Source organism: Coenobita brevimanus, chromosome 46 (genome assembly GCF_032717465.1).
Source record: "Coenobita brevimanus isolate Jiangsu-jjx chromosome 46, ASM3271746v2, whole genome shotgun sequence".
In the NCBI taxonomy this organism is placed as follows: Eukaryota; Metazoa; Arthropoda; class Malacostraca; order Decapoda; family Coenobitidae; genus Coenobita; species Coenobita brevimanus.
The window spans coordinates 30,783,823-30,793,666 of NC_136999.1; the positions used below are offsets into that span (position 1 = coordinate 30,783,823).

General features: G+C 42.9%; 1 protein-coding gene across 1 annotated transcript; it reads right to left on the reverse strand.

Annotated features, from left to right (window-relative positions):
• Positions 1-4,534: 4,534 nt before the first annotated feature.
• Positions 4,535-7,084, reverse strand: LOC145398686 (zinc finger MYM-type protein 1-like). The gene has a single exon (XM_080271488.1). The coding sequence runs from the start codon at positions 7,082-7,084 to the stop codon at positions 4,535-4,537; it is 2,550 nt and encodes an 849-aa protein (XP_080127614.1).
• Positions 7,085-9,844: the final 2,760 nt, after the last annotated feature.

A 9,844-nucleotide genomic window follows, 5' to 3' on the forward strand; every position in this document is an offset into this window, starting at 1 on the left:
TTGCTGATCAAAACTACATCCAACCTGAGTTGAAATCAAGCAGCATGGACGAGATTCCATTCCCAAGACAGGCGAGGTATAATGGTTGCCCATATAGCTGTATCTCACCCTACACTATCACCACCACCCCTTTCCACCTCAACGTGCCGCCCTCGCTCCATGGACGATTCCTCTAGTGATGAGGAATATAAATCCAACCCTTCAGGTGAACATTGGCTGCCCTCATGGGTAGGATCACCAGAGCTGTGTAGTAACAAGTACAAGGTGAACACTGCTTTGTTTTATTCATCTGGTGTGTGACAATACCTGCCACTTCCAACCCCATGCTGCGCTGCCTATCCCCAACCCAGCACCTCCACCGCATCTGAACCTCCCTGCGCTCCCTCCCCACACCCTCCCTGTGCTTCCTCCCCGCAGCCTCAAACAGTGGGGAAAGGAAAAAAAGGTAAAGTAAAAGGGAAGGGAAAAGGCAAGGGGAAGAAAAGTGCTAGTCAAAGGGAAAGTGAGAAGGCAAGCTCTATTTCTCCACCTCCTCCCTAACTATTACTTGAAATCAAAAACATCTGAATCACTCTCTCAATTTAAAATTGCTAGAAACCATGCAAAAGCTGTAATAAATCTTGCTAAATCAAACTTTCTTCAAAACCAAGCATCAAAACTATTTAACAACCCTAATGACAATGGAATATACTGGTCAACTCTCAATTCTTTTAATAATAACTTTAACAAGTCATCATCCATTCCCCCACTAAAATCTCCAGATGGCAACATTACAAATGACCCGCATGGGAAAGCAGATATCTTTGCCAGTACATTTGCCAGAAATTCTACCTTAGAGGAAGCCAGCCAGAACGTCCCAGCACTAGAACTTGACTCTCCCGACATTGTTCCACTTAAAATACAAACAAGGTATATGAAATCCATCCTAGACAATTTACCTACCAACAAAGCTCCAGGCCCAGATGGAATTCCGCCAACTGTTTTGAAAAAGTGTTTCCCAGAACTTGCCTCTGTTCTTGCAAAATTATTCAGACTATGCATACGTACTTCTTCATTCCCTAATTCATGGAAAGAAGCCAATATCCACCCAGTTCCAAAGAAAGGAAGTTCCTCTGACCCCTCTGATTACAGACCAATAGCTGTCACATCTTCTCTTGGTAAGATTTTTGAAACTGTAATTAATAAGCACATAGTTGAACATCTTGAATCCAACAACTTAATTAGTGATAGACAATATGGTTTTCGCCAAGAAAGATCCACCATTGACATACTCAATCTCCTGACTCATACCAGCCATCAATCAGTTGACCTACATGGTGAAACTCATGCAGTAGCCCTGAATATTTCTAAAGCTTTCGACAGAGTCTGGCACCGTTCCCTGTTGTCCAAACTCCCTTGGTATAGACTAAACTCTTTTGTTCCTTTGATTTCCTCATATCTCAGCAATAGAAAAATAAGAGTAAAAGTAGATGATGTATATTCCACTTTCCACTCAGTTAATGCCGGCGTGCCGCAGGGATCAGTTCTGGCCGGTTCCTCGTTCATATTAATGGTCTCTTATCTGTCACCCACAATCCCATCCATTCATATGCAGATGACTCAACACTTCATAGATCATTCACACTCAGACACCCATTTACAAAGTCCGATATCTCTAACTCTCACCTCAGTACAGCCATCTCTTTAAATCAAGACTTATCCACGATCAGTGAATGGGGACAAAATAACCTTGTCTCAATGCTAGTAAAACTAAATATATACAATTTACTAATAGGCAGGTATTGCCAGAATCGTATATTACCTCCAATGCTACAAATATCCCCATTTCCAAAAGTATTGAAATTCTCGGCGTCTCGCTTAACAATGCCCTCAGCTGGACCTCTCATGTTAGATCACTTGCTATAACCGCCTCAGAGAAATTTGGACTATTGTACAGAGTCCGTAACTTCTTCACTTATGAGCAGTTAGCTATAATTTATAAGAGTCATGTGCGCTCTCAGCTTGAATATTGCTCACCCTTGTGGAGCAGATGTGGAGAGGTTGCATTAAAACAAGTAGACAAGATTCAGAACAAAGCTGTTAGAATTATTATTAACCTTGCTATTACTAATAAACTACCTACCTTACAAGTAAGAAGAAATGTTGCCTCCCTTGCGTTATTTTACAGATATTTCTACAGCAAATGCTCAGACGAAGTTGCGTCCTTGGTGCCACCTCTCCATGCCTTCCCTCGTGCTACACGGGCAGGTGGCAGCACTCATGACTTTAATGTCACTCAGCCATACTGCAGAACTTCCGCCTATCAGAATTCTTTCATTCCCCGAACTGTATCTCTCTGGAACTCGCTTCCCCAGAGTTGTTTCCCTCCAAACTTCAACCTACTGCTGTTCAAGTCTAACTGTTACAGATATTTTATAAACTGAGGACACCAGTAATCTGGTGCATGGTTTTGTTTTTTTTATTCATTTGTTTTTCCTTCCTCTGTTCTGTTATTTAAAAAAAAAAAAACTTACTGAATTTCCTCCCCATCATGATGACGGCAACTGAGGTGGCCCCAGTGGTGATGAAAGCGAAACCAAAGGAGGGGATAAAGTCATGTGGGAGTGGGAACATGGGAGTAATAATTTTGTTCCCATCATTCATTCCTTCACAGGCAGTAATATGGCAGGATGTATTGTGGCGGAGATGACTCCCACCTCAAGGAGAATCATTTTTTGTTTCAAGATTATTTTTTTAACTAGGGAGCTATTTTTGAGAATCTTTCTCCTCTCTAACACCTATGCCACCTTCTGCCATGGTACAACCCCACAGACAAACCACAGCTGACTGATGTTGACATAACGAGTGGGAAATTGTACCTCTTCCTGGCGATGGTTTTCCCAGTGGGACTAATCAAGAAGAATCAGTTGCCATTGTCCTGGACTGTAGACTAATGTTGACGCCCTTGGAAGAGTTATGGCATGGGACAGGTTTCAGTATATACTAAGCCACCATCCAGCAACATTGGCAACACTAACAGGATAAGGAGGATTAGGCTGGTGTTTGATCATCTGAGAGCGCCATTCTCTGCCTCTCTCTGTTCCTACAGAGTCCTGGTCATAGACGAGAGTCTCGTGTTATGGAGGGGAAACATCACCTTCAGGCAGAATATCCCAAGCAAGAGATGCCACTTCGGGTTCAAGATTTTTATCATGTGTGACTGCAAGACCAGTTATGTGCAGTACATTGTCCTGTACACAGGTGCACAGATGGAACTTATGGGAGATAGAACAGTCAGACCGTCAGGGGCCGTGGTGACGACAATGATGAAGAAATGCCTTCATCATGGGCACATCCTGTACCTAGACAACTGTTACACTAGCCCGATTCTCATTCAACACTTGCACAAGGTGGAGACAGGTATCTGCAGAACAGCAAAGAAAACTCGGCGGCACATGATACAGGTGGCCTGGAAGCTGCAAAGGGAGGAGGTGGTGTTTTATCAGGCAAACAATATCCTCGCCACCACCTGGCACGACAACCGAGAAGTGAACTTGTTATTGACGGTTCACCACCTGCTGATGCATCTCACCAAGACCATGGACTACTGTACTGGGAAACGGGTTCACATTCGTAAGCCGGAGGCGGTAATTGATTATACATTAATATCAACTGTGGTATGTGCGAAAAAAGATGCCTATGAGAGATACTGTAATGTATATAGAAATAATAAGTGATTTCATAATAATAAATGCAGTGTAAGTACTTCGTATATAACTCATTTAATGTGTCTTGTGTGTTCGACAAAAGACACATATAGTGAGTACAATGTACAAGAATAATTGTTTGTGGAAAAAAAAAATATGCAAATGTAAAATAAATATGTGTGGGAAAACACTTGTTTACATGTGAAAACTAGAAAATCCAATAATATGAACATTATCTGAAAGATTCCACTTTCTAACTTGAATGTTGCAATGCATCCCCGTGCGTAATTATGCTTGGAGTCAGTTCCCACATCATATATATATCATCCGAGAGTGTCCCTGGGTCATTTGAGATCGTTACACATCAGGGCCGTGCAGAGACCGTTGGAGGGGCAGGGGCTCAAAAGTTAAAAAGGGGCACATGGAGCATGAATTTGAGAAAGGATGCAAAAGCATACCTGACTATAACCGGTTGAATTGTAGCAACCCATATTCATAAAGATAACATCGAATCACAACATACCACATCATTGTTCATACTCAAATTACTCATGTATAAATTAGTAGACAGAGGCCAGTAATAATAAAAATTCATATTTCTGAAATCTTAAATGTCTATTGTTTCATAATCCATCCTGCATTTATTAACAGACATCATAGACATGAATGACGTATTCATAATTACTTTATAATGTTATTAATGTAACTGATTAATGAGAGAAAGAATAGAGATTAGAGGTCACTAAGGTGTGTGTGTGTGTGTGTGTGTGTGTGTGTGTGTGTGTGTGTGTGTGTGTGTGTGTGTGTGTGTGTGTGTTTACACACCACAGTGGCATCTTCTCTTGCAGTTACAACAACAACTTCCTGTTGCCCATGCTCTTAAAAATATCAATGACTTCACTAAGGTTGACTGGAATATCCTTTTCAATCGCAAGTAAAAGAAGCTCCGACAACCTCTCCTCTGTGCAAAGGGTGCGAAGTTTTGTTTTCACCAGCTTCAGTTTTGAGAAAGAGCGTTCCACAGTAGCTGTAGACACCGGAAGGGTGCCGTAGGTCTTCAGCAGCTCAGTCAAGTTAGGGAAAACCACATGTGCATTGTTTTCTTTGACCACTGTAAGAATAGATGTCACACTGATGGGTGAGGGGCATGAGTATGATGCATGGAAGAACCTAAGTTCTGTCTGCAATTTGTCTACTTCAATGTTATAGAACTGACAGAGTTTCTTCACAGCTTGCAGTGCTTCTGTTGGAGGATTTGCTGTTTTCCAGTTCTCTGGAACTGTCAGGCTGTGGAAAGCATTTAGGATTTCCCAAGTGGAGTTATCTTCTCCTTTAAAGCGTCTCCGAAGCTCATGTGTCATTGTGTCCACAAAAACGTAATACACTTTAACACGATAGTAGTCTTGCAAAGTAGGGAAAATGTGATCAACAGTAGCTGTTGTGGCAGTGAACTTGTACTTAGCTGGCATTTTCCTCCTCCTAGCTTGACCAGGAATCTCAGTTGGAGGGTCCAGGCCCACTGATGCAGCCTTCTCTGTAGCCTGTTTATACATATTATCAAACTCCTCCTCTGTTCTGCTGTGCACCAGTCCCTGTAAAACTCCATTAACAACTTTGTATGCTGCACCCAGGTCCATGTCTTTCTGCTGCAAAGCATTAGAAGCCATCGCAGTTACCTGGAAGATTGGACAGGTGATTTCCAAACACAGGAAGAATTCAAAGTTGATGCTCTTGAGTAGAATCATTGCATCACCTGCTGAAGAGTCAGGAGGGTCTTGCTGTGTCATTTCCTCAAGAAACTGCATAACAGCTGGGAGGACCTTCCTCAGAGTGCAAAGGGCTGTTTCTCTGCAGGCCCACCGCTTGTCTGACAGCTTCTTTAGCTCCAGTGGACCCCGATCAGGGTACATCGTCTTCTGCATTTCAATAAATGCAGAGTGTCGTTTGGATGAGTTGGCCACAAAAGCATAAAGTTTCTCAACTAAGTTAAAGAAGCTGACAAAACAGATGTTCGACTTTGCACTTTCAACTAACACCAGATTAAGGCAGTGTGCCTGGCAGTGTACGTACAATGCCTTTGGATTTCTTTTAAGGATTCTTGACTGAAGTCCGTTAAAGCGTCCGCTCATGTTTGCAGCACCATTGTAACCTTGACCCCGGATGTTTTCCAACTTCAGATTATTTTTTTCAAGTAGAACTATCACTAAGTTTTCAAGAGAATCTCCCCTTGTGTTATGAATGTTACACACCTGAAGAAAGCGCTCATTGATTTTCATGTTATGCACATACCTAATGACAAAAGAAACCTGTTCAGTGTGTGCAGCATCTGTAGTTTCATCCATGAGAATTGAAAAGATTTTGCTCTCTTGGATTTCTTTCTGGATCACCCTTTTTACTGATATGGCCAAAGCTCTAATCATATCATTCTGACTTCTGTTGGAGAGGAGTGAGACAAGAGGTCTTTTAGCAGGTCCTTGCTTCTGTTTTACCGATTCTAAGTGCAATTTAATTATACTGTCATATTTACCAAATAACTCTACCAACTCTATGAAATTACCTCGATTTTGGCTTGACGGGTTCTCATCGTCTCCTCTAAAAGGCATGCCCTGTCTTGCCAGGTAAAGTGTGGTGGCTAGTAAACGGGACAAGATTTCTCTGTTTTTTTCTCTTTCCCTGTCTTTAGCAGCTTGTGATGCACGGTCACCCATTTCGAAAGCTGCCTCCAGTGATCTCTTTTTTGAATTGTTCCACCTCACCATACTACACATGTGTGATTCTGAGGCACTGTGATCTTTAATTCTATCAAGAGCCTTTCTCCACTGATTAACTCCTTCTGATTTCCATGTTTTCCGGCTTGTGTATTTTTCTTCACTCAAAAAAAGACGGCAGCTGAAACAAAACATTGCGTCAAGACTTGGGGAGTACTCTAGCCATGTGTTGTTCTCATACAATTTCTTTTGAAATGACCGCCCTTTTTCATTTTTTGGAAAGGATGAGAGTACTGGTTGACAGGGTCCGGTACTGTTGCAAAACTGAATGAAGGAATCATCACATTTGATGTTATGTTGTTGAACATGGGCAGGATCATTTGGGTGGGTAAGTTCAAGCAGGTGTGAGAATGTTTGCCTCCCTCTGGTATCTGCCTCCTCCTGGCTTGCTGCTTCCTCTACCTCCACAGTTTGTGTTATCTGTAATTCAGGCTCTGCCTCTCTCACTCCAACATCTTTCTCCTGGATAGCTGTTTCCTCTACCTCAACATTCTGTGTGGGCTCAATAACCTCTGACACCCTTCCAGGCCTTCCTCCAGCCTCTGTCTCCTCCTGGCTCTCTGTTTCCAGCAAGCTCTCATTTCTCTGATGCACAGTGTCTTCTTCTTTCTCTTCTTTCTCTCCTTCCATTCTCTCATCTGATTCGTCATGACTCGCTCCCAGTCCATCTAGAAACAAGGTACAATCTGATGATACATTGTCTATCGTGAATGGTGGGATAATTATTGATTGGTATTGTTATTGAGAACAACATTGAAACTGTGTGTAGTAAGGCAGGATGGAGGGTGTAGTGAGGCAGGATGGAGGGTGCAGTGGGGCAGATGGAGGGTGTAGTGGGGCAGATGGAGGGTGTAGTGAGGCAGATGGAGGGTGTAGTAGTCTGTGACTCTGCAATGTAAATAGCTAGCTGGTACAAGTAACTGTTATTCTTACTTTTTTTTTCTCTGTCATCCAGCTGGTAAGTGATCCACTGCCTTTCACGGCCTCACACAGCTCCTTTGGTTTTTGCTTTAACCTCCTCTCCTTACGAGGCATCTCTCAGACTCTGCACAATGAAATGCCGCATATGCGATCGTTAAACTACAATCTGACGCATATAAAACACTGTACACACACAAACACACTGGGACAGGGAGACATTTCATACCTTTTCAAACATTGTACTGTATAGCCACAAGTTTAATCCATTCAAAATCTGCCCTTTGTTACCAGAGACCGTTTAATAGTAATTCACTGCATCTTGTAAGAATACACCATCCATGCACAAACGAATACCACTGCAAATGCAAAACATACTCACCGGCGGCAGAGTCGGCAGACAAGATGTTTGTTTACCCCCTCGGATCTGCACTATCACTGTCACCCGCGGCCCTCTCCAGCAGCTTTGATTAGCAGGTAAACTGTCCCGTGACGTGTCCTGGACGCGTCACACTGTGACGCGACCAGGACACGTACGATTATGGCAGGCTAAAATGTGTGGCTGTGGTGTAACTGGTGTTCCTTGTTTTTTTTGTTTCTCTCTCTCTCTCTCTCTCTCTCTCTCTCTCTCTCTCTCTCTCTCTCTTTCAACCCAACCGGATACCAGCTAAAAGACAAACGTCAAACAGCGAGAAAAAAGACAAGAAAATGGCAATGCAAAATTGCGAATCACTACAACTGAGGGCAGGGCACATTGTGGATCACGTGATCGAGGTCGACCAAGGTAGATCTAAATTATTATTTTTTTATTATTTTGGGCTGCACAGACGGATTTTCACACACAAAAACTCTGACAAAAGGGCACTTTGGGCATCAAGGTTCAAAGGGGCAGGGGCTCAAGCCCCCTCCGCCCCCCCCTCTGCACGTGCCTGTTACACATGGAGAAAATGAAGATCTCTTACCTCAACTCGCTGGGTGTCGGTGGCAGCTGATGAAGTCTACGGGCATTACTCCCAGCATTTAAGCCGCCTGCCGAGAGAGAATCGACCTCAAAAGCGACATTTTAGGCCTCTGTGAGTACTTTTATGGTTGTTTTCAATGTTTTTTCATGATTCCTAACCTGTCTAGCAAAAAAAGTCCAAAATTGGCTGGCACTACGGCTCCATGAAGGTCCCAGTCGGCCGACATGTGGTGGGTTGGTAAATGAGTGTGGAGGAGAATTAACTCTGAAGTCTTACAAGGAATATATAAAAATTACAGTATGAAAAAGGTTAATGTCTAATCCTACCATCCAGCTTCCAATGGATTAGTGGAGAGGTAGAATAAAAAAGTGTTGGGTGTACAGTCATCAGCACAGAGTTGCTGCAAACCTGCTCGTGTGATGTGGTCATTTTGTCTGGCAACCGTGTATGGGAAATAGTTGCCACACAGGCTTTTATACGTTACGTGTTTGTAAAAATTAGTATTATTAATCGCCCAGAATGCAATATTCTTTACATCTGATTAGCATATAAAATGTGCAAAAGACGACAGATGAATGTTATGAAATGATGAAACTCCCGCTCTCTCGCCCGTAACCCTCACGATGACCCTCCACAGCCTACCTCTCACCTCACCTCCCCCTCCCTGCCCTATCTGCCTTGTACTATCCACGACACTAATGTACGTAATGAACCGCACTCTTCTCTCTCTCTTGTGTATTCCTGTAATCTTTTTGCTCAACAATCAAGAGTTTCTTGCCATGCAAGTCTTTTTCTCTCACTCTCTATTCCAAACATGATGCAGCAATTCGAAACATTATGGTTCTGATACTGCTTCATGAATCAATGAACAGTGGAAAATGGGAACATTATCCCTGGAAAGAGAGATAAACAAGTAGGAGGAATGGGAACAAATGTTTGTTAAATTCCACCTTCTGAAATAATAGCCACCGACTGCCAGGCTTACGCAAACAAAGAACAGTAAGGAATACATCAAAAGAGCAAGACTTCAATGTTCCTATATGTTCCGGCTGTTGGTAGTGGCAAAAGGTGGAGAAAAGAAAGACAACTGAAACAGAATAAGTGGTAAGGAGATGTGGAGAGAATGGGACTCGAACAGGAAGGAATAATGATAATAAACCTTGAATATGGTTGGTAGTACTGCGAGCAACTACGAATAGGGCAGGCTGGGTTTAGTAAACAGTCAAGACAGAATTACGATGCGCCAGTCTAGTTAGTGCCGTGGATAAATGAATAAAGGTAGAGAGGGTGGAGAGAGGAGAAAGTGGAGAGGCATGAACGTGGGTGGGAGGTAGGAGGGAAAGGGAGGGATGGGAGGGGATATCAGCAGGAATATGGGGGAGAGAGGGGAAGGGAGTTTAGACACGGTTATAACACGGAATACCAGAGTATTACGCTCATACGTCGTTGCGTAACATTCTGTCAACTCTTGCATCTTTTTATACTAATCAATTACGGTACGGTATATGGA

Excerpts from the sequence above, each read along its gene's own strand:
- LOC145398686 (XM_080271488.1), bottom strand. The coding sequence starts at position 7,084 with ATGGAAGGAGAGAAAGAAGAGAAAGAAGAAGACACTGTGCATCAGAGA.